This window comes from Phyllostomus hastatus, unplaced genomic scaffold, assembly GCF_019186645.2.
Source record: "Phyllostomus hastatus isolate PE091 unplaced genomic scaffold, TTU_PhHast_1.1 phas_contig_1, whole genome shotgun sequence".
NCBI classification, from domain to species: domain Eukaryota; kingdom Metazoa; phylum Chordata; class Mammalia; order Chiroptera; family Phyllostomidae; genus Phyllostomus; species Phyllostomus hastatus.
In genome coordinates, this window is record NW_025333498.1 from 17,848,079 (window position 1) to 17,873,385 (window position 25,307).

The 25,307-nt window shown below is 42.1% G+C and overlaps 1 protein-coding gene across 3 annotated transcripts in view; it reads right to left on the bottom strand.

Moving 5' to 3' along the window:
• The window catches only part of MAP3K20 (mitogen-activated protein kinase kinase kinase 20), a 161,803-nt gene that overhangs the window by 23,742 nt on the left and 112,754 nt on the right, over positions 1-25,307 (bottom strand). For 2 of the 3 annotated variants that reach the window (XM_045856846.1, XM_045857604.1), the window contains exons 11-16: positions 23,430-23,565; positions 11,207-11,251; positions 9,412-9,442; positions 9,175-9,314; positions 5,293-5,355; positions 4,213-4,305 (exon numbers count right to left, since the gene is read on the bottom strand). In XM_045856846.1, the coding sequence (XP_045712802.1) occupies positions 4,213-4,305; positions 5,293-5,355; positions 9,175-9,314; positions 9,412-9,442; positions 11,207-11,251; positions 23,430-23,565 (508 nt within the window). Of the gene's footprint in view, positions 1-4,212; positions 4,306-5,292; positions 5,356-9,174; positions 9,315-9,411; positions 9,443-11,206; positions 11,252-14,345; positions 19,861-23,429; positions 23,566-25,307 lie in introns of those variants that run through there. The other variant, XM_045858324.1, reaches the window with a different exon arrangement.

Here is a 25,307-nt window from a genome sequence, read left to right on the forward strand (position 1 = left end):
TTTAGTATTAACAGACCCCACCATTTTTTATTACCAATATACTTACTTTGGGGGACGATGATACTTTCTAAAAAGGGGCAGTATGACAGCATGGTTTGGTCCTTGCCCTGGATCTGTCCCTTACTAGGCGGGGACTCTGGGTGAGGACCTTGACCTCTCCCCTTCCTCAGTTTCCTCTTAGGGATAATACAGGGACAATGCTTCCTGTGACGGGGGTAGGAGGGGTTGTAACAATTACATAAGAAAAGTGTTTGTAAAGTAGTTGCCACAGTGCCTGTCAGAGGTATAAAATATTGTAAGTATCATGTGCATTTCAAGCCCTTAGCACAGGACACTTGAGCTGAGAAAGACCTAATTTCTGCCAATTCCATTGTCATACCTCCAAGGCTGCCTCAACATACGATGCTCTTTAAATGAACAATTAATTGTACTCTTTAGAAATAGGTCAAGAAAATGAGGAAAACTCATTCTCACTTACTATTTATTCGACTTAAATTTTCAGTGCATAAAGCCTCTGGCCCGATCATTTTCTCTGCCAGGCTGTCTGAGGAGAGGACCAGGACAAGGCCGCGCTGTTTGCGCGAGCACCCTGCAGTGTGCATGGTGCAGTGCATGTGGGCAGGCCTGTTCTCCAGAGGAGTGTGTCAGACCCCGGGCAAGCACCACAGGAGCAGGCACAGGCTCCCAAATGTGAGTGGCTTTGCTCGGTTGGACAAACCCACCTCCCTTTGGTGCCACAATTCACGTGGTTGTAAACGAGGCTAAAACAAACAAAAAAATTAGTCTGACTTCTTAGACCAAAAGGTTGTCAGGCCTTTTAATGAAAGGTTTTTCCTTCTCCATGTGTTTATACATTTGTACATAAGGTAATATTTTTTGCTATTTCCTCTTAGTAGGTCAAGTTACTTAGCCAACATACCAATTTTAAGTGGTATTTAGCTGGTGGTCCTTCTCAGGTGCAATGGGAAAGGTAGCTACTATTTCCATGTAGAGTTGCTGTCATACATTATTTCCAAAGGTTGTCATTAAACACATCTTTCATTTTGTTTGTAAAATAAAAGATGAAACGGGCAAGCAAATCTCCCCGATATGCAACCTCGGGTTTGGAGAGAACTTCTGAAGCTCCAGGGTCCTCTTGTCACTTATTCTGGTCATGGAGACGGGGCTACAGTCTTTGCCTTCTCCGTGAAGATGGGCGTGGGAAAACTCAGTTAATTGGGGTTCTGAGGATGTCTTTTTTCCTTGAGGTCTACATTTAAGGGTCAAAGTAACAAGGCTTCATGTGGGGAATTGGAATTTCTATTTAAAGCACATCTGTGAGGAAGTATTTCATAATGTGAGGGTGAAGGCTGGCATAGCCTGCTAGGTTAGAGCTGGACAGAACTAGCAGGATTTTATGAAAGTTTACAAGTGGCTCAAAAGTCTTGAGTCAGGTATAACAGCAAGCACATGTGTAGTACAAAGGAGATAATAAAGATGTAATTTCTGGTCTCGGCTCTGTCCTCGCCTCAGCTGAGCTGGTAACATACTTTCACTTTCTGTCAGTTTCCTAATCAGCAGTGACAATACCGTGCCTGTGCATCTCACAGAAATGCCAAGGGAATAAACGAGCTGACATTTATGAAACAATCTAAGCTGGTGAGAAAGAAGCACTTTCTAAGCACAAGCTTTAAACATTATATGCAGGAAGTTAATTGCAAACAACACCACGAACCCCTTTGAACCCTGTTTCAAAATTCATCCCTTCCAAAAAAGCTTTTCCTGGTTAAATTCACCCATTTCAGTTGCTTCTTTATATTTTTAGCACCTTGGCATTACATCCACTTTGTGTATTTCACTTTTTGACCAATTATCACATCATCTGTCCTGCTGCCGCACTGGAAACCTCAGCAACAACCTGGCCCCTCCCGGTCACTCACTCATCTCCAGCTAGCGACAAGTCCCATCCGGTCCATTGCAGGCAGCCCTGGAGCCCATGGCACTTCCGTGGCACTGCCACAGCCTGATAAGCCATGAGTTCCTTGTAAGCCTCAATTGTACTTTTTGACTTTGTATTTTCAGTATTGCGCCTAGAGCCAGGCACACGGGAGGTCCTCAGTAAACGCGTGCAAACGAATGGGTGAAATTATTTCTCTGCATGGGCGACCATGGATCAGCAGAAAACCAAAAGTTGCGGTAACTTTAGGCCTGTGGGTAACCAATGACTCAATAAGTCTACACAATTACGGTAAAAAACAGACCCTTGTATTTGGTATCGAGTATCATTTATAGCTTCTAACATTTACTAAAATTTTTTCCACATTAATAAATCATTTCTTTGTTAGTTGAAAAGTGTTTTCTTGGTTGAGACTATTCTTGACCAAATCTCTTTCAAGAAAATTCTTTCCTCTTTTTTTAACACCCCACAAGTCATAAAAACATTTAAACAGAGTACTCATAAATTAAGTGCCATGGAGTTGAGAATATCAAAGAAGGCAAATTAAAATGTGCAACTTGTTTACCCTGAGATGGGCTGGGAGGCGCTCACAGCTGGAGAATCTCAGGGTTAGAAGGGCTGGTGCTTATTGTCGGGGGCAGAGGAACTTACTGTGCTGCCTCCTTTCTGTGGCTGCTTCTAACAACAAGCATGAAGAGCCAATGACCCATTGCCAAGGGAAACGAAAAGTATTCTTAGACGGGAAACCTGGAGTGAAAGCAGCTCTCACTCAGTCAAGTTACGTGGCTAAAACAAGGGAGGTGAAGATTTCCATTCACCAAAAACATCCACATGCCTGCAGCAGTGCAGGCAAGATACTCTGTCCGGTGTCTAGAAAGAGCATCTTTGGAAGCCCCAGATGAAAATTCAACCCCTTGCAACAATTTCCACTCACTCCTAAGCACTGGTTCCAGGGATGGCCTGGGTAAGCCTTTAATTTAGTGAAGGGCCAGTGGGCCAGCAGAGCTGGAGCCGATACCAGCCCCGCCAGAGCAACTGGCTGCAGGCTGGGAGGAGCTGTGTGTACAAGTTCTCATGGCTGCCTCCAAGGAAAGGTAGGAATCGTGCAGCAGATAAGGGCTTTGGTTCTGGGGTCCGAGACTACTGCATTCAAATCCTGATTTTGCTACTTACTAGCCATGTAACCCAAGGACAAGTTATTTAACCTTTCAGAGCCTCAGTTTCTTTGTTTGTAAATGGGAGAAATAACATCAGCACCTCAGTACTATATACCTAGAATGCCGCAAGTGCTCAGTTAGTAGAAGTTACCATTATGCTAATTCGTTATGGTAATCCAAAGTAACACAGAATATTATGATTCCAACTTATACGCCACCTAGGCCAAATAAGTTTTCCAGACTCTAAATATAACATAAAGTGAATGCCTGACAGAATGAAGCTTGGTCAAATGTCCAGCTGCCCTATTTGGAGTTGATAATCTGAGTTTCCACACTGCTTACTGTTCCATTCTCAATGTCGTTTTACTTCTGGTATTAAAAGCTGGTTCCCCTTAAGAAACTGGAAGCAGGACGCCAGGAGTCAAGCAGCATAAACACTTGCTCCAGTATTCGCCGCCCCCTCCCCACCCATGCTCTGGTGTGAGTTTCCTTGAGGATCTGGGTGTCGAGAGTAAGATTCCTAGACTGGATTGCAGAGGCAGCTGGCAGCATTTCAACTAAGTCTACTTTATAAAGTCTATCGACTTACTCAGAATCAAGTTACCAGCTGAGCAGAGGTAGGGGGAGGGGCAGTATATAAAGCATGGAGTTCTAGGATAGAAAAAGAATAAATTAGGTTGAAATTTTTACATTTACTTTATTTTTTTAAGATTTTATTTATTTATTTTTTAGAGAGGGAAAGGAGGGAGAAAGAGAGAGAGAGAGAGAGAGAGAGAGAGAGAGAGAAACATCAATGTGTGGTTTCTGGGGGTCATGGCCTGCAACCTAGGCATGTGCCCTGACTGGGAATCGAACCTGCGATGCCTGGTTCGCAGCCCGCGCTCAATCCACTGAGCTACGCCAGCAAGGGCACGTTTACTTTATTTTTAAATTGAATTTCTTGGAGTGACATTGGTTAATAAAATTATATAGGTTTCAGGTGTACAGTTCTACATCATCTGTATATTGTATTGTGTGTTCACCACCCCAAGTCAAATTCCCTTCCATCACCATTTCCCCTCTTTACCCTCTTCTTAAATTAGGTTGACATTTATCCAAAAGATTTAAAATGTGATTTACCTTTGGGCCAGTTCCTGGTTTCAAGTGAAAACCAAAAACAAGTTCAAGGTTCACTATTTTTCCCTCATTTTCTTCAGGTTCACCTACTGAGTCCTAAAACAGAAGACCAAACACCATTTTATTCTAGATAGAGTTTTTACATTTACTTCTCATGTAAAAGATGATTTCTCAGCACTAGTTTTTCCATTCTAATCTATTGTTTAACTTTTGGTTGTTTTTTGGATTAAGCTTCAAATTCCAATTACTTAAAGCAAGAGAAATTACATGTATGTAATTACATGTATTACTGTATGCTTCTGAGAATGTCCCCAAATGCAGTGCATGTCATCTCATGTACTACAGATCGAATGTCACTGCCCGACATTTTTCACGGTGCATCTTCCATTGTGCAGTTTTACCCTAGAGATGCGCTAGCACCTGGAGATGCACCGAGAGACTTTGCCTTGAGCGTTTCACAACACTCAACGTATTTACAACTGTTCCCGAAGAGGAAGTATGCAGTTCCGAGAATGTATGTGGATGGAGGACCAAGCAGAGGAACAAATGAACCTTCTAGGGTTTAGAGATGGAAAACAGTAATTGTGAGTGAATGAGAAGAATTCTGTGTAATAAGGGCAAGTATCTACTAATTTTATAATGAAGTATATCACATACCTTTAGACTACATTAAAAGAATATGTCACATACACTAATATTTGTTCAAACAATAAGCTTCCCGCCCCAAAATGCAAGTGAGCATCCTGAGCTCTAGTGTGTGAATTCCTTCAGTGACTTATGAGTTAGACAAAGGTCACCAGAGCCAGGTGGGAGGCCAGATGCCGGCACTTCCCTCCTCTAGCCACTAAGGTGTCATGTGTAGTTCTTATCACAAATGTATTGTTAATATTTCAACTTTCAGGGAATACAGGTATTCAATTTAGGTGCATTCCAAGCTTCACTCAAAGGGCCTTTTGTTGGACAGATATGATTAAATTTCACTTCAAACAACGGTTCCCGACACTGGCAAATTTAGGTGTGGAGGTAGCAGGTGCATATGCCAATAAAAGTAGCATAGTCTCAGTAGGAGAAAGGCTTCCTTACCTTGGTTAGTGGTGGGAAGTGAAACAAGTTTAGGTAATCATGGGTTAATTTCTCAATGGCTGACTGTAAAAAAAAAGCACATGACTTTATTAATGATCCGATAATGCCGAGAGGATTGAAATTATTGTGCACATATAAAGGCATTCTTTATTTATGGAGTTCATAAAATATCTTGGGGATGTTAATATCCAACACCTACTGAGAATAAACCTGATTGTTCACGGTATTATATGCAGTTTGTAATTATTTAATGGGACAGGAAGATATTTAAGAACTTAAATCTCAAACTAAACAATAAATAAAACCATTCTCCAAACACCGGTATGGTAGTGACAGGTTAATGTTCCAGCATATAGAATGCAGTTGTCACCCAGGGTAACTGGGAAAAACAACAAAGAACATGAATATTTCACCAGAGACTTTTTATTAAGGCTGAAATCTCATGAAGGGGTTTGTTGCATTGTAAGGGCTTGTTTGTGGGTACGTGTCCAACACTCCCTCCCTCAATGACGCACAAAGAACTCTTAAAGGACAGGAGGACAATTTAAATTACGATTCTTTTTTATACTCATCAGGTATAATCCAGCTTTTCTGTGAACTGAACATACCACGTAGAGAATAAAAAAGTGCCAATGGGAAAAAAATTAGATGCATTTTGCAAAATGCAGTGAAAGCCATTGACACTTGACAATGTAATGAACACTTGCCGGATGTTCAGCCCTGTTCCTTGCACGCGGCCCCTCCACGTGAGGGCTGCCGGGCTCGGGCAGAAAGGAGCCCAGACAGGCTCCAAGGGGACACTGAGTAGCAGAAGGGTAGGTGGAAGGACTGCTCCCATGGCTGGTTTTATAACCCACCGTTTAAAGCTGAGAGCCTCTTTGAGACGGCATGCAGCAATGCTTGTGCCTTAGTGAAAGAGCAGAGGATGAAGGGCTCATCTCCCCATGAGTGTGTGGGTGTGTAACACTTCTGACAAGTACCTCGAGTGCTCCTCTAGTCTGGAGATACTCATCTAGTATCCCATCCCAAAAGGCCCAGCCTGAAGCATCGTTTATCCTCAGCACCCTAAGTGTGTATGCAGGACCCTCCCATTGCAAGTTTCCTTGACTTTTTTTCCTTGATTTCCCCCTCTCATATAAGCTGATTGGTCCAGCTAAGTTTAATGGACTGTCACCTGTTGACTGAGCCCCTACCACGTGGCCGCTGTAATACAGCTGGGCTTTGGCCATTAGGTGGAGGGTCCACATGCCTGATTTTTGTGACTTGCCCCTCTGAGAACCAACTGTCTTTATGTGCACATGCAGACTCATCTGGGAGCTTGAGGGGGTCCTGAGTTCCCCCACAGATGCTGGTCACACCCTCTTTGGAGCTCAGGAGCAGAGGACACCGTGCTGACCCCGCCCCACCTGGCAGTGTCCGACAGTGGCTTTTTCTCCGTGCACGTGTTTCTCGGCTTCTCGACAGCACGGGCCCTGTTTCTGTAATGCTTTTTCAACCTTTGGCTGCGGTGACACTTCTCTGCTCCCTACTGCTCCCTACTACAACCTCTGAACTGGTCTTTCAAAATCTAGCCTTTCCTTTCTAATCCACTTTACAACTTCCAGAAGCAAAGTTTTAAACATGTCAATCCCCCAAACTTCTAATACTCCCCACAGATTCCTGATCCCAGGTCAAATCCTAGATCTCAGGCCTGAGGCCGTCCACCTGCCTCCCGCCTTCTATATCCTGAACCCTCCTCTGCACCGAGGCTTCCGTCAGACGGAGACACTTGCCGTTCATTCCTTTACATTCTCTTCTGCTCTCTTTTTCTCTTAACTCCTTATTTTCTGTCTAGATCAATATTCTTTCCTTTCCCACTCCTGTCTACACTCCAAATTCTGTGCTTCCTTCAGGACCAGCTCAAGGGCCACCCACCCCCTGCTGTTTTCCCTCTCTGCCTCCCCCACTGCCCCTGCCAAGCGGAGGTAATGAAATAGCTCCTTTCCTCTGAACTGTGAAGACCCTCTTCACAGTTTGTGAGAAGTTGTATGTACATGTTTTATCTCTTTTCCGGGACATAAATTTTGGGGGGAGAATTTTTCTTTGTGTCCTCTCAGGCCCAGTCTGGCAATTAGTAGGCACTTACTGAATTTGTTGAACGAGAACCCATTTGCTGGACGTTGCTTGCATTAGTGATACCAGCTGGCATGGGGGGGAGGCACTTGGGCTGTCCTAGGCCAGGTCTGGGAATCTTTAAATCACGGTGGGTCTTGGTGAGGTGTCACAGCTTGCCACCCCCTTTCCTCCTGACTGCTCCTTAAGGAATGCTGGTCTTTTCCCAAAGCCAACAGAGGCAGGAACATCTTATTTTATCGGGCAGCTGCCAAATAACGTAAGATTTACCAAATTTCTCTTTTGGAACCCTGAAACTTCTCTGTACCAGAGAAAATAATTTTTTCTCCTGTAGTCCATCTAAGGCAGCACAGATTTTGGGGATGAATCTGCCCACACTCAGAGGTCAAGATTAAGTTGTTTGCCAGCCTTTGAGGTGTATATATATGTATGAGGTTTCCGGCTCAGATTCTGAGAGGGAGGAAACATGAAGGTTAAGGCTAAGCCATCGTTTGAGGGGTGCGCAGGGCTATAAGGGTGTCCCGTACATGAATCCAGGGCTCACAAGACAAGATGCAAGTAGATGCGTTCTCCTTGGAAGCAGGGAGATTTCCCTAGACTGGCCACTGCTGGGAGCTCCAACGGAGGTAAAAAAGTAGTTGGCACGTTGGTTGAGGCCTTGCGGAGATGTGAGTCTGGATGGGGAGCTGCTTTTCTACATTTCCTTCTTTATTCTGTTTCTCTTTCTAACCTCCACCGCCCCCCCCCCCCGCCCCCCACATCCACCCACACTGGGATTGAGGAGGTTTGGGGTTGAGGAGCCAACTTGGTTTTATCCTAAGATGTCTCTCTCTCAAAGACTGTCATTGGCAGCCAGCACAGATGCCAGCAATTCTTATTTGGTTTGAGTAATTAAAAACCAAAATAAAAACAGATCTGGTTGCTAAACTATGAAAAAAAGAGACAACAAAACCAGAGGTTTAGCTCTGAAGCTGTTCAAGACTGAAGTCGTGGGGGCAGTGGTGGAACTGCCTGAGAAAACGAGGGGTTAGAATGTAAGTACAGTGATGTCTGCCACAGGTCAAAATTATGAAGACGGCAAACTGAACCCACACTCCCATCACTCTAGGCACTGCCGGGGCTGAGTTTCCACACAAGCCATACCCAAGTTCTGGCATCCTTAGGGATTCCTAATGGGTATCTAGCCTCTCTGGCCTTAAACAAAGTTGCAACCTGCCGTTCCAGGGTGGGATGCCAGTTCTGCAGGCGCCCCCTGCCGTATTACCAGGCCCCCCTGCACAGTAAGCTCTCTCTGCCCAGGGCCTTTCCACAGGCATGCTCTGCCCCTGGAAAACCTCTTCCTCTACCCCCTTCACCGGGTTAACACCTGCTTATTCTTCAGCAATTAATTCCTTCATAATTCTTCACAGAAGCCCTTCCTCAGTTCAACCTCATCTCTTCTCTTTGACATTTCTTACATCTGTCATTGTACCATCATTGCAGGATTAATACCTGTATCTTCTCCACTAGAGACTTCCTGAGGACATGGGGGTGATATTCAGGTGTATCCAGGAGACTTCTGCTGTGTCAGGTATTAACCCTTTTTGTTGTGGATTGTGAGGAAAAAGTAGGGTCCCATGGGAGCAGCTGCTAAAAACCAACTGGCATGGACACGGTTCTGCACGGCCAGTGCAGCCCTGTTCCTGTCCGCGGCCGCCAACACAGCGCACCATCTGCCACCGAGCAGAAGCTCCGTGAGGAGCTGTCGGCTGTTTTCCCTTTCTGAGGTACCTTTATATGAATGATATGCCCCTTGGAGACAATGCCCATGTCTTTCAAGTCCTCCTCCTCCAGAAGAAGCAGTCGCTTTCCTGTGATGTTGTTTTCCTTAAACAAGCTTGCATAGGTGCTCATCTCTGCCGAAGAGTCACCTGAAGGAAGCAATTAGAGGGCGGAATAAAATGAGACTAAATCGTATCCAGAGCAAAGTTAACTCCATGAATTAAGAAGGTAAATTATTCCACTTGCCTTTTCGGACGAGCTGCTGAACCCAAAAATACTGTGAAAGAAAGGACACATACAGTTTTGAAGATTCATACGTGCTCAGTGGCCAGACTTAACAGTAGCACCTGTAGTTGTCAATCGAGTAAAATCTCTTTAATTCTTGTAAAATAGAAAATTTTCTCTTCAAGATTTTAAAACTTTAAGCTTCCAAATTGGAGCTATCCCTCTCTTTGGGGCTCCTGAACACTTGAGAGATGTTGGTTTTCCTTCTTATGTGGGAGATATTTAAAAATTCTTTCAAGAAAGGTTCTTATAATGATTTTCCATTTGTGTCCTCAGGGCTACAGAGGGGTACTAACCAGTGCTTGCCCAGCCATTGTTTGAGTAACAGGGACCACACGGCAGTGGACAGAGAAGTGGGTAGAATGTGTCCTCTGCTTTGGGCCTGGTCATGAAGAAGCTGCGTGGACCGAGACAAGTTAAATCGTGGAGCTTCCTCTACAGAATGAGGCTGGATGCGGTGCCCTTTAATCTCACCTGGTACACACTGGCAGTGTCTCACAGTACCCGGGTCAAGGGAGACCGAAGGGAGGCCAGACCCAGTCCCACCAATTCTCCGGGGTGCCTTGGGTCCTGGAATTTTATTTAAATGGTCTGAAAACCACTGAACCCCAGGCAGGGCAAAGACTAAAAAACAGCCTTTAAAAATTTTTCTTTTCAAATTAGATGCACCAGCTTTGCAGCTGGGGATAAAGGGATTGTATCCATGCCTGTGAATAAAGGAGATCCCAAGTCCTCTCTCCCTGTTAGGCGGGGTTGGCAGGAACCCCAGAATCACCAGGGCCCAGCGAATGGGGTGAAGTAGACACAGCTAGTGCCAAGTTCCCTTTCCCTGCAGAAGCCAGGGGTCAGCTAATGTTGAAAGCGGTTTTGATTCACCAGAATACAAAGGGCGGGGAGGGAAATGCCTTGGCGCAGAAACCAGGTTGCATTAGGTAAACAGACCTTCCCAGGAGTTCCTAGCAGCCAGTTTGTACCTCGTGGCACCTGGTCCACTCCCCAGGGCGGGAGCCTGCAAAGGATGGCATTACAGCTGATTTCTTCCTTTTCATTGAATGACACTTTGAGCATAAGCCCCTGAGATCTCTGACTAAGAATTCTCAGACCTGTTTCTCACTAAGGAAGCAGACACAGGGATACAACAGGCTAAGCAGGAGTCTCCCCCAGGCCACTCGCTGAGTGCAGGGTGTAGGACTTGATTTGAGTCTGTCCACATTCTCTCAGAAACATGGGGGTTCTCTGGCTCTGCTTGCCAGAGAATCTCTAATGTCTGAGAGCTCGAGTCCATCCTCCTTGGGAAGATCAGCGTTAAGGTGGCAAAAATGAACCTGTCACACTGGAGCTGGCCTAAGGCAGGGAGGAGACCTCGCTCAGCGGAATCGCCTTTGCTGCATCTCTCTCCACCGTGGTCAAGTCCATCCCCGGTAATCTTAGGAAAATTTAAGATAAAAAATTTTTAGGTGTGTTCATTTGGTATCCTGGACAAGCTTTTTAGCTTTGTCATTGGTATTCATTATTGTATTCTGGAATACCTTTCTGAGCAAATAGGGAGGTAGAATCCTCTTGTAAGATTTGAAGAGATACTTGCTTTGCTCTTCAGGCCTTATTTTAAACATTACTGCATTAAAAACAGAAAAACATGGAATCTGTCAACTCCTAGTTCCTAAGGCCCAAGCCCCTCTAGCTGCGTCTTTAGCTCGTGGACAGATTTAGGGAACACCTGCCCCCGTCACGTGAGGCATCAGCGGGAGCAGCTTACCACGTCGTCTTCGGTCCAGGAGCCAATCTCAAAGGAAGGCAGCAGCTGCATGGGAAATATGAATGAAATTTTTAAAAAGCAATATTATCATTGTCTTTTTGGTTTATCCTGTTGTCTAGTTTAGCTCTCAGGTGCTGCTCTGGCTTGTTTCCTCTTGCAGGTGAGGTTGGATAGAAAACGAGTTTCCTGACCTTGAGGGGAATTTTTCCGTGCTCCAAGGATTTTTCCCACAGAAACCAATCAGGTGCATCAACCACTCAGTAACAATTCATTGCACCTTTTCTTTTAGAGGTTTTTTTTTTTTAATTTTAGAGAGAGGAAGGGGTGTGGATATCATTTTGTTGTTCCACTTATTTATGCATTCACTGGTTGATTTTTGTATGTGGTCTGGCCAGGGATCGAACCTGCAACCTTGGTGTATCAGGATGATGCCCTAACCAACTGAATCACCTGGCCAGGGCCTGATTCATTGTACTTGGTGAGCTGCCGTAACCAGACACTATACATCTTGAGATTTTTCTGTCTCGGTACTTGGCACAAGAGTCCTTTTATAGCCCACAATAGGGCTGTGCAGTCAAGGAATTTGTGACATTTGTCAGATTCCAGAGCCTTCCTTGGAATTCTGGCAGCATGAGGATCATTTGATTATTAATGAAAATTCCAAAGCAACCATTTGGTAACCAGACGACTCATGCTTGTTCTGCACAGGAGAATTGCTAAGTGTTTAACTAAATGTTCTGCCTGCTTTATATTTTTAAAGCCAAGTATTAGGGTCCATGGATGAAGAACAAGGGAAAGTGGAACTGTCCTAAGAAGCCCAGGTTACAAATTTGCTCTAAAACAAACAAATAAAAAAACTCCCTCCCTGTGGGGTGTGCAAACATGAAAGGTAACTTTGCAAGAGGTTTTCAGAACCAGAGGGCCAGTCTCTCCAAGGTGCACCCCCAGCCAGAGACTGAATGATAAATGCCTACACAACTTGGAAAAAAAAACAAACCTTGGGTCTCCTGTGACTTGGTGATAGCCATTAATTTTAACTAACTTAACTTGTCAAAATGGTTGAATTGTTCATGAGACAATGCGGCAAAGTGCTATTTAACCTTAATTAAAAATAACATTTTTTGTGGGTAAGCTGGAAAAAAGCTGAACTTGTTTATTTTTAACACTAGTGTAAAAACAAGAGGGTGGGCAAGTTAATCCTTTTAATCTGTAGGCATTTTGAACTCAGACGCCCAAACCCTGCTAGGTAATGCACGTCTCTGCCTTCAATGAGCTTTTAATTGAAATGGGGTAAAACAGGTATGAATTACTCATGGAGGAGTTCAAGGTCACCTTCATCTTGGTTTATACTCAGTGCCTGGCAGAGTGCTTGGCATACATGACCTGGTAAATTTTTGTTGAACAATTTGTTGAATGAATGACATAAAGGGTGCATTTACAAAAACGCTAAATTCTCTGGTAGAGTTCAATGTCTATGGGCTTGCCAGGGAAAAGGAAGGGTTTTGTAGGCTAAGATGGGGGGATGGAAGGCATGGTGGCTCCAGCTGGGCACTGCAGGGCAAGGAGAAGGGCAGTGACTGCAGGCGAGGAGAAGCAACAGGGCAGGACACTGGCAGTGGTGGGGGCGGGTGGAGAAGGGGGTTGGGGCACCTGGGGCATCAGGGCCCCAGAGGAAGTGTGTGTGTGTCTAAGAATAAAGGGAAATTAGGCCGGGGGGTCTGGCAGAAATTTTTTAAAAAAGTCCACTGGTTACAATGACTGTGACTGTGTCAAGTGTGGGTAATAAAGATAGGGCGCAAGGGCAGAACTCACTACCACTCTCCACTACTCTGCTGCCCCCGTGTGCTCCATTCCCTCGGGATGGCCCCTTCCCTCCTCTGAAATACCTGGTGTATGGAGGAATCAGTGGTCACATGCACTCACCTGCTTTAATAATGCAGAAAGGAAAATGATGTGAGGAATAGTATCTAAAACTAAACTCTATCAAAGAAAATACACGACAAGTTTCATTTCTTCACAGGGCACAGAGCAGCTGGGTGCAGCTGCAGAACATGTATGTCATCTCCCTTTCCCATCATGGACACAATTGTGAAGTAAGAACTTGTTCCAGGAATGTTTCCCTGCATCAGGGCTGGCTTTTATAGGGAAGAGAGGGATGTGCAGCATTTTGATTTTTATACCATTCGCAAATGTTGTGCTATACAAAAGTGATAAAGAAGTATTTCTTGAGCCCTGGCTGGTGTAGCTCAGTGGACTGAGTGCCGGCCTGTGAACCAAAGGGTTAGGGTTCAATTCCCAGTCAGGGCACATACCTGAGCTGCAGGCCAGGTCCCCAGTAGGGGGCACACAGGAGGCAACTACACATTGATGTTTCTCTCCTTCTCTTCTCCCTCCCTTCCCCTCTCTAAAAAAATAAATAAAATTAAAAGAGAGAAGTATTTCTTGATTAGAGTAAAGGCTGTCAATGAAACAACTAATCAATACCAACACCTTTGGCTTTCATGTCAAAAGGAGAGTTTTGTCACATTCTGAGGATGGCTCATCAAGATGACGCTAAGGGAAAGGTACTGGGTTCGAGTTGATATTTGCAGTGGCAGGATTTTCTGTTTCGTTTAAATCCTCACCCGAGTATATGTGATATGTTTTTACTGATATGAGAGAGAGAGAGAGAAACACATCAATGGGTTGCCTCCCATAAATGCTCCTACTGGGGACTGAACCTGCAACCACCTTTTGGTGTATGGGACTGAGCTACCTGGCCAGGGCATGCTCGGCAGGCTGCTCGCCAAGACCAGTGAGACAAGGCACTGTTTGAAGACAGTCTGGATTTGGCAGGACAGGGGATAGAGTTAATGACCTCCAGCCACACAGTGACTCACCATTTCCCTTATGTTTTCTGTACCTTGTTAACATATCAGTGTATCTGCTGCAGGGTGTGTCCTAAGCCTTCTGTCTCTCTTTGGAGATAAAAAAAAATCCAACTTGTGACTGCCCCATCACTTTACACATTCATTGTGTACACTCCAACTGGTTTCAGGGGAGAAAAGCTCAGACTCGTGTGCGTGTGTGTGACATCAAAGGATGTTGGGAATCAAATCTAACAAAGATGTGATGTACACAGTAACACATAACAAAGGGATTTACTGTCAAAACGTTTATTGTAAAATGGAGTCTTAAAACAAAGGAAAGCAAAGTTCACATCAAAATGAAATTTATGACACCAACTCGGATTTCTGAGTACACTCTGGACTTCGTGCTGGAATGTCAAATTCCAGCCCTGAAGTTGGGAGCCACACAGCCCTGCCACACAAGTCGTCTTCCATACAAACATTGCACAAGATTTTGGCATAGAACTTGCTCAGGATAACATTGCAATAGAATAATTGAGAAAAAAATTTGTTTAAAAAAACAATAAAGTGATAATGCCGTCATCTATTCAAAGCTCACACTCAAAGAGTATAAATATTTTCTATTATTTAGTACAAAAATTTTAAAACCGTGTAAAAGCAATATGTGTACTGTATTATGTTTGACATTAAAAGATATATTATTCTGCACACGATGTAAAATATTTAATGCAGGTGCTTGAAACTCTACTTTGAAGTAAATAATCACATGCCGGAAATCTCCGCACAGGCAACAGAGCGCAAAGGGAGTGGGAATCAGAGGAAACCCAGCGAATCCTCCAGATTTCTGGTAGACACTCATTTTTCATCACAGCAGAGGTGCATCTAGAGCTGGCGGGCTGTGCTACGGTCGAAAGACAGACCAGAGTCTTCTCTCCGGCAGCGCTTACAATCTAAGCTGGAGACAGTCTTACTCAAAAGCAGCAAAGGTACCTGATTATAGAAACTGTGCTCTGTTATATATGTGGTTTGGTGAGACTGCTAATGTCAAAAGGCTGCCACAGGTGTAGTGTATCCAAAAAACTCAAGTATCAATATTTAATTCAGAATAAGTTTTAAAATGGTCTTTCATGAAATTAGTACCACTCCAATGAAAACTTTAAAAATAAAGTTATGCACCTCACAGTGCTACAGAAGTCATTTTGGATCACTCCCAAATCTTGCCCCCACCCCCAGTCCCTTGATTGTAATGGGGATCAACTTTGGATTCTTCAGCTGGTGTTCATGTCTAACAAATTGCTGCATGTTAAAACTCATGGGCTAAGAACTGGCCTTCAATAGTTCCACAACATTAAAAACAAGAGGGCCTGCAACCTCGTTACACTGGTGACTCACATAAAATATTAAATTGTGACTTTGCTAAGAAAAAAGACTGTCAGGAAAAGGGCCCTTTTAAATGGACCTGGCTACTTTGCAGAACTGTAACCTCAACGACGTTTTTCTTTATTAGTGTGGCATTTGTGTAACAGGAGAGTAAACCAAGCTGTTCCATAAAGTTCCCACCAGCATTGTCACAGGGAAAGAAACTGTTTCCACAGCGGGGGGGTTAAGATAAATGCCACTAACATACAAAAATCAGGTGGGGTAGTTGTAATTCTGTAAGTACATCTTTTGGTTGGGGGAAAAGTTAGACATGGAACTCTGAAACTGCCAAGTTTATCAGCAAGCTTCTCAGTGGAGGAGGGGAAAACGGGTATCTTGGATGGAATTCTTCCTGGAGTGTGACTGTCCCTGGCATTTGGGATGTTACCATTTTGGCCACTGGGCACTAAAAACAGCATGGCCACCACAACAGGCAGAATGATGGCTGGCACTCCCCTCACCCTAAGGTGCCAGCCCTGCCTCTGGTGAGCAGTACTAACAGGGTGCCACCAGATTCCACAGAGTCGCCTTTATGAATAAAGGAAAAGAGCTGAAAGAATAGTGTATTTGCACTTGTGTGGCTCTGACAATTATTACTACACTTTAGAGTTTCAACTATCTCATCGTGAATCTTCAAATTTGTTTCTTTCTCTTCTGTTATAAATGCCCCTTTTTGTAAGTCAAATAATTAGAAATAAGTTCAACAGCAATAAAACTGCTGTTTCTAAAACGGATCTGAAAAGTGAATTAGAAGATGCACAATTAACTTCAGCATTAGACTTTATGCATATGGCCGATAACCATTTCTTTTTAAACTTAATAAAACTAATAATGGAGTCTAAAGTCTTCTAACCTTCACAGAGGGAGACCACATTAAAATTCAGTTTTATGATGCAGGTTTCAGGGATGTTTAACACCTGAGAAAGATACTGATTTGGAACACACAGGAAATAGCCAGGACCATATGGTCACGGCCTGTAGCCTAATTCTCGGTGAAGAGCAATTTCAAGCTTACCACTGACCTCAGTGATCAATCTGCTATAACCTCAATGCTAGCAGTTTCTCGATGGCAGAGTATTGAGTTCTAACCATCTCTGGAATATTGGTGGGAAATGGCAGGAATTGAAAGATGAACAAAGTTTTACCTAATTCATGGTAACTCTGGGTCTGGGTATAGAGTCCTATTACCTTTATCTTTTGGCCCTATTTGACTGGTTTTATTAATGCAGCAAAACTTCATGTATAATCATAACAGATTTATATGTAGAGGAAAAAAGTCAATTTCATTCAGCTCCTATGTTTTAAATTTATTGCTGATTGTCCCTAAGGAGGGGCAAGGCTTATGCCCTTACGTAAAGTGCACAGACCCCAAACTCAGCCCACGGAGATGCCCTCGTCGGGCGGGAGGCCTGTCCTGACCGCACATGGGACAACCGCACACTCCCCATGCACCTGAGCCTCCTTCCCTGCTGCACTCGTCAGCAGGCCCTTCGCAAATGTGTTCAACTACATTACACATGAGCTTTATTTATTGTTGATCTCTGCTCTCTGGCATGTAAGGGCCACAAGTGCAAATGTTTTTGTCCTGCTGTTGCCTAGAATAGTACCTGGCACAGAGAAGGGGCTCGATGAATGTTTGTGGAACGAATGACTTTATCTTTGCCTGGTAAAATGTGCAAGAGGATTAGTTTTCAGTTTATATTTTTATTCTTTGGTATTTTTCCCTCCATTCCTATTTAGCCCTCTTATAGCAAGAGGCTTTTCAACTATTCTCTTTGGCTCTCTCCTTCAGGTTGCTAAGCCATAGTACCCCAGGGCATGCTGGGAAGTCAAGAGTTGAAAACTGTCCCTTAAGCTCCGCTCCCAGCCTTTCTGCTAGAGTGGCTTGCCTTGAGTCAGGGAGCACAGACAGGATGCTTAGGAAGGAGAAGATCGGTGTGTGCCGATCTGTCATCGGCAGTCTACTATGGTGTGTGTTTATCTGTATCTATGTACCAGATTGGGTGAGTGGGGAACCATATTCCAGGTGAGACGCTTACCTCTTCTTTCTGTGTTTACTTAGTCTGTCGGCGGTCACTTCAAAGAGCAACGGAATAAAGCTACAGCTCACATCCTTTCCTGAAAGCGAGCCACTTTTAATTTCATGTCATACTAAACAATTATCACTTGAAGTCAATAGTTTTGTTTTCTAGAAGGTTACTGAAACCACTTATTTTTCAGTGCCTTTTCGCTGACATAATTACAGGAGGTAATATTAACTGACCATTTACCATGGGCCTGGTACTTAAGGGCTTTACATGTATTATTTAATAATAATAATAATAAATAATAATAATAATCCTCACAATCCTCGAAGTAGGTACTATTATCATTCTCATGTTAAGGAGCAAATGGACACACAGAGGTTCAATAGCGTGCCCACGGCGGCACAGTAAGGAGACCCAGGCTCTGAACCACACTGACTTCAGATCGCTCTCTCCATCCCTCCACGTACGCAGGCTGTTCTACATCTTACGCCTACAACGTTTTATTCGTTACTTTTCTCCAAAAAGAGGTGGAACGGTGTACTGAATATTTTGTGTATTTTTCAGCTTTTAATGGGGATCAGAAGCATGCCAGGCTTCAAATTCCAGGAGGCTTTTTACGATCAAATATACTTGGAAATAGTGCTAGATAATATCTATGATGATATCCTTTCTTAAATCTCCCATAAAAAGAACCACTGAAAGCGCTTTGATTTAATAGTCAAATGAATGGCACTGCCCTCTAATTTAGGCTGAGACTTTGTTCTTTCGTCTTTTTTTGATATAACTATAAATGTTTCAGAATTTTTTTTAAAGAAACAGTATTTAATAGTTTAAACAAACTTTAGCAAACATGCAATAACATTGGGAGAATCTCCCTGGCTGCCTGGGTTTTCTGAGTGGCACCGACAACTACTTCTTTGTAACACCGGCATCACTTGGTCAGGGTTCGAGAAACACAATTCTGGAAGGCTGCATTCAATATAAAAAGAACCCTTCCTCTTGCACTTTTGCCTAAGTGACAAAAAGTTATCTTTGTCATTCCTTTTACAATATTTCCTTCTTTAAAAAAATCTGTACATGTGTTTAGAATCCAAGATGATCGGCCCCTCTGGAAAGCAAACACGCATGCTGCAAGGGCAGAGCCTGTATCACACTCACACCGCCTGAAAGTATTCCTGTAAGACCATCCCTTTAAGAAAGGGAAGTATCTCTTTCCCTCTCTATGAAGGAAAAGGTGAGCCTTAGATGGCAGTGTGCTGTTGTCCAGAAGCTTCCAGGGCCAGCACTGGGATGGAAGCCTGTGACATCTGCTGTTTTCAAATTAGACTATTTCTCCTTCCTGCACTATTGAGAACATCTCCCAGGTTTTACTTTAAATAGTTGTGCTATGAAGTATTGAAAATTCTTGGCACTTAGGTATTTCTGAAGAGGTATTTGTTATAACCTTCTTTCATCTCACTTTTCTTATTGTTGGCTTTTGTAGTCACTATCAATTATTTCTGACAGTACAGTGTATTGCCACAAGAAAAAAAAAGTAGCATGTTATAAGAAAATCAAGTGTCAAAGAAGAATTAGGAGTTAAGAGTGCTTACTCAAAATGTAAGTTTTCTTATGCAATTGAATAAACGAAATCAAACCAAATCAAATACAAGCTATCAAGCTATTCATTAAAGAAAAAGTCAGAATGCCATTAGTTAAAAATACTATATTGTATATGGAATCACCAGTTTCTATAATCAGGCACCACATTTGCTGATTCATATACCTTTTTGGCTTGATCCCCTCCCCTGCCCCATTTTTCTGTAAAGCAAAAGCAAATCAAAAGTAAAGTCAGCAAAGAAATGACTGTCATACAAATGTACTTGGCCTACAAATGCCATGCTTGGTTTTCTACCTCCTTACTGGTTTTTGTACAGACTGAGATAATAAGCTTCTTTTGTTTTTCCAAACATTTTCAACTTTATTACTTTGCTTTCTGCTTTCATTCACTATTATCCATGTCATTATCCTCCTCATCACCGTCATCATCAGCATCGTCACCTTCTGACAAGTCAAAATCACTGAACCCCAGGGCCAAGTTCACCTTCTTCCCCTTTCTCTTAGATGTGGTTTTGGAAGAATTCTGCTTGGCTTGCATGTTTATCTGCATCCCAGAATGCAGCACAGCTCCTGCTTTGTTCATTGAGAAGATATCCCCAAAGCCCATCAGCATCATGGCCTGCAGACTCGGGGTCATGCCATGGCCCTCCCCGTTACTTGCTGCTGTGATCTGACATGACATCTCTGCACTGTTTGACTCCTCTGTCTTAGATTCAAAGTAAGACTCCTCAGACATTCTTGCAGCAAGAGGCAAGAGAAGCTATCACAAGGGAAGAGAGGACAGAAGTAAAAAGAGAAATTAGGACCAATTTAAATAAAGGAAACAGATACCACAAAATTAGCGGGCAATGCACAGAGGGTGAATGATTAGGGAAATAAGTGAATATAGGAAATCACATGAGAATTTATTTAACGGCAGATTTGACTCCAGGGTATCTGCCATAATTTATAAATGACAGAATAAATCACAGCCAAAAGTGTGCAAGCCAAATTTCAAATGGGAAGGGTGTTGCAAGTTTTAAGCCCTCCTTTTGCTTAAAACAAAGTAGATTTTAGAACTTTTCTTAATTTTTCCCAATTTCACTTTCATGGAGAAATATTAGTTAATTGTCATATTAAAAAAGAAATTAAGTTGAGATGACATCTCAAGTAAAAATTGAGAAAACTTGTACCAAAGAAGAAAAGCTTAGCGGAAGCGTGCCAACAGCTAGCGGTCCATATGGTTCTAGGGAAGTGAGGTCATTAGTGACGCTTTCAGCCAAATTAGTGTCTGACCCTAAACTGAAATGAGTCTACAATTTACTTGTTTCCATTTATTATTTATTACAGCCAGAGAAGATACAATACTAGTTATTCAGTTTATGAAATAATTTACTTGAGAACAAATTCTAGATCCTGTCTCTAATGTTTATGTTATAAACAAGCACATAAATACATATGAAAATAGAGAGGAGAGGACATTACTATTAATTTAGATTATTACCTTTTTCTCTATTCTCTATGTATGTTTTTTTCTCTTAGCAGAACTTTTTTTTTCTAGGAATTCTCCTTTTCACAGTGGATACAGACATTTATTTCCTGCCTTATGTAATTATTTTGAACAGTAATCCTATTCCTATAAATGTTGGTCATATTCATTTTGGGAGTAAAATTGTTTGGCTCTGAAAAGTGTTATTGCCTTTTTTTTTTTTTAGAAATAAATTAAGGCTTGTATTTTTGATATTGTTTAAATGTGGGTAGGTTTAAGACAAACAATGTACAAATATAAAACAATGGGGTGACCTTTACATTCTGGGTATAAAAATATTTTTTAAGGGACAATTTCCTTTTTTTTAAGTTAAAGTTGGAGGTAAGTTTCAAAAAAATATCCTACTCTATTAAGAAAAGACTGCTGAAGTTGTTAGTTCAATAAGAACATCATCTCATTCAGCTAAAAAAAGTACCAACTATATAAAAGAAAAAATTGCTTTAGATCCTTTAACATTGAAAACAGGATATTATTTTCCTAGTAGTCAAATTTCCAAGCTTCTCAAACTTGTTTTCAATTATAAGATACTCTCAGGAAATTCTTTGCTTATTTATTTTATAATTTAAAGGGTCCTTCCTCATGTTATGTTAAGATCTCAGTAAATGTCTGTCAAACAAGCTTTTACTATTAAAAGAATAGTAATTTGTTTTTACATCAAGCTACAATAATTTTAAAAATAAACACTGTTCATACTTATGTATGGAGAATTCTTCTTACTAAATATTTTTAATTTTTTAATTTCAGAGGGAAATATAGTTGTCCTTCCTTGAAATAAATCCAGTAATGTAATTTTAAATGAAGTATGTCAATGTCAAACTTCTATAATTAAGATGAGGCTACCTATAGGAAATTTAAACTTCCAGCCACTTCCTTTTTAAAAGGTTTACTTTATCTTTCTCTCAGAAACCTTATTGAAAGTCATCTAGACACTGATGTGAGGATAAAAGAAAACACCTATTTATAAAGTACCTGAGCACAAACTTTCTTTCCTTCAGAAATACCAGCTCTAAGCAGAAGAGACATTAAAAGCAAGCCTGTAGAGAAAGAAAATGTAGCCCTCCTAAGTGAAAAATAGGGAAGGAAATCTCAGTGCGATGTGGCTTCATGCTGTCCATTACTAGACGGCAGCCCTCAGTGGTTCAAGTGCCACATACAACCCACTGAGCACTCAGTGTCTATTCTTTATTACACAACTGTGTTTCTAATAATAGCAAGGACGTGTGCAAGGGAGCCCATAATTTCTTAGCAAAACTAATGCCAGTAAATCAAAGAAAGGTTCTAAAGCATACTCTAATAGGTGGCTTAAATTTTTTTTTATTACAATGCTACATCAAGAGTCAAGCCATGCAATGCTTTACAGCTTAAGATTTCAAAGTACTAGCAAAAAAAAAAAGCCTCTCAGAAAGAGCGCCATGCTTCTGCCTCTGCTCAGCTCTGGGGATAGCAGTGCTCCCTCACGCATCCTCAGGGGAATGCTTTCTGAGTCTGCCTGCTGGTATCAGTTCGACCAGAACAGGAGACTGCCCTCCATATCTTTCTTGGGAGCCAAGTTAAATTCACTAAACTTATAAAATGTGCTACTTTTAAATACCCATGATAGTCTTATGTATAGCGATTCAGTTCTTACTTTGGGATTCCCTGAATAACCAAAGTCATTTTTGAAAAAGTTAAATCTAATAATAAACATTTGTCTTCACTATAATTTCCCTTTTTTTGGATATCAGGTTGCTTCTCCACACACACTGGAAAAGGAGGCAAACTATTTTAATTTTTAGACACTGGAAAATATACTTTGCAGTTGGGCATTGGCTGCTTAATGGAGATTAGGGCTTTTAAAAATAGGAAAGCTAGTTGAAGGTCACCAAGTGAAGGGTATTTGAGTATTTTTTTGGTATAATTGCCATAGCAATTATCAATAATAAGCTTAAAATATATAACAAATATACTTTTAATCTTACCCATACTTGTGATTTTAAAATAGAGAAATATGACCCATTAAAAGCCCTGGTGAAACCAATGATAAATTAATACTTCATTTCCAAAATGATAAATCATTTAAAATAGAAAAGAATGCTGAAATTTGATTATACTTTAATATAGCTTGTTAATATATAAGCTCAAGGTAAGGGTATAAATAGTACAATCCTTAAAGAGGATTAACTTCCTCAAATTACAAAGCTTGGAAGAAACCAAGATGTTTCCCAGGTGTAATAAATATTGGAGGCTTGTCCTGAGATAGAAGTCTTTTTCCAATCTTTTACTTCCCATGATGATAATGCTAAACTGAGTAAGGAACATTAATGCTTGTCATTTATTAGCTTATTAAATGTCATTAAAATAGCTTTCTTTTAGAAGAAAAACTTGGTTAAGTTCTGATACATCGAAGACTTGCTTATTAGACAACTAGCTGCCTTGGTGTTACGTTTTAAGTTACTGATGAACTTTGAAGAGTTAAACAGCATTAAGGCACATGTTCTGGGCATCTAGCAGATGGTGTGAAAATAGGATGGATTTTATTTTTTAGTTCTAATATGCGAACACACTGACAGAATAACAGTTCCTAGGGAAAGAGCCAGAAATAGGATAGGCTTTTCTTAGAAATTCCTGGCATTTTGTTAATTGATGTGAGACATGAGCTTGTTCTACTTGAGTGTGAGTGTGGGCCCTTCATAATATACACAGGTGTTAGGCAGGAAGTGCGGAGGTGGCAGTGGGAGGGCAAGCTGCCGTGCTGCCATGCTCAGCCACGTCTTCTAGGTGGGGGGCGGGGGGGGCAGGTTAACCCCACAGGGAACACTCACCGGGGTGTTGGACTGCTCCGTTAGTTTTTGCTCCCACATCTTCAGACGTCTTTCTCGTTCTTTGAGTTCCTGCTCTTTAAAGCTGAGATCACGTTCTAGTTTCTTCAATCTCTCCAGAGTTGCTTCAATTTCACACCTGCACAGAAATAACTGGTTTAAGTCTCGACTTTGCTGGAGAGGTATAGTAAATGCGTAGTGGGTCCACTGGAATGCTGAATCAAGGTAAAAGGTGAAAACTTGTGCTTTTAAACTAGAGAGCAACAGAGAATAACAAACCTTTCATAGCCTTCAAGATCAACGGGTAGTTTCTAGTTTGGAAAAATAAGCTCAAAATACTTTAACAAAGCTTTGATGAGCCCCTGGGTCAGAGCGAAAGCTATAGAGCCAGTGTTCTGGTTTAGACATTTAATAAATGCTTACATTCGTCTAGCTCCTTACACTTTACAACGGACTATTTATGTAACAGCTCATCCTACTCTCGTAACAGTTCCTGATCTCATACATAGAGAGACGGGAAAATGACACTCATGTTCGGTGATCAATACCACACTGTGAGTAAATTCACATTAGCGTGTTCACTGGCTGAGTAGCTCAAACAATTGATTAAGCTGACTGTCTCCTCAGTTGTAAGGGATGACGGTTACCTTACATCAGGGATTCCCAACTTGCCTGACCCTAATAATTACCTGTGCGGCCTGTTAAACAAAAACCCTCAGATTCCTAGGACCCTTCCTTAGAGTTCAAGATTCAGTAGTGCTGGACAGAGCGCAGGAATTTCCATTATTTAATAAAAGATCTAGACAATTTTTACAATCAGGCACATGTAGGAAATCCTGGGCCAGAAGTACTCCAAAGTTCTTTTTAACTGTAATACTTTAAAAGAAAGTTCCCTCCTTTGTCTCTAAGGCTGACCAACCTCACCACTTGGAACAACATGACCAGCTGCAGAAACCTGTCATTTATAGAAACTGAAACTGGTTAAGATGGCTCAGTGCAGACTTTTTTCTCCTGCAGGGCCATCACCATGTTTAAGTCTCAACTCATGCTTTGAGAGCTGGAGGTTCTTTCCCTTGAGTTTCTGAACAGCCCATGAGAAACGCACAGTAATGCAAAAATGAGAGAAAGAAGGAGAAAGAGGGGGAGGGAGGGAAGGGGAGAGAGAGAACGAGAGAGAGAGAGAGAGAGAGAGAGAGAGACATGGAGTGGGGGGAGAACCTGAGGGAAGAAGGGCCGGAGAAGACACGAGGCACAGAGAGAAGGAAGAAGCTGGAAACAGGTGACTTGTGGGTTAGCTGTTGAGTGCAGCCCACAGCTGCAGCCAGGTGCCACTGAGGCAAACCTGCAAGGCACACTGGGCAACGCCCCAGACCTAAGTTAGTGGAAATACGCAAACACAATCTGCCCTTTTTATTTCCAGGGGAAGTCAGAATAAGTGGACAGCTTATTCCAATGCCCCTGAAGATGAGAACGAAATGAAGGGAAACAAAACCAATTCTGGGTATTTGTTGGCAAATCCCAACTCAGGGAACAGCTCTTGAGGTGGGCCTGGATTTGGGCCTGACACTTTACTTCCCTGGTGCCATTTGAAATAATAGAAACAATATGGTAAAGTCACACTATAGTCCCTCAGGAAAGGCACTGAATCAGCTGTCTTCCAGAACTATGACTATGTCATAAAGTCCAAATTTTACCCCTGGTGTTTCAGACATAAATATTATACCCACTCATAAATGTTTGTTTTTAATTTACCAATGGAGGATTGAGGGGGAAAATTACTGTGAAAAAGCTCAGGTTCAACTTTCATTACAAAAGAAAGCAAGAGCCATCTTTAGTCAATGAGAGAGTAGGCGGGTGACACTTGGTGGCCAGAGCAGCAGC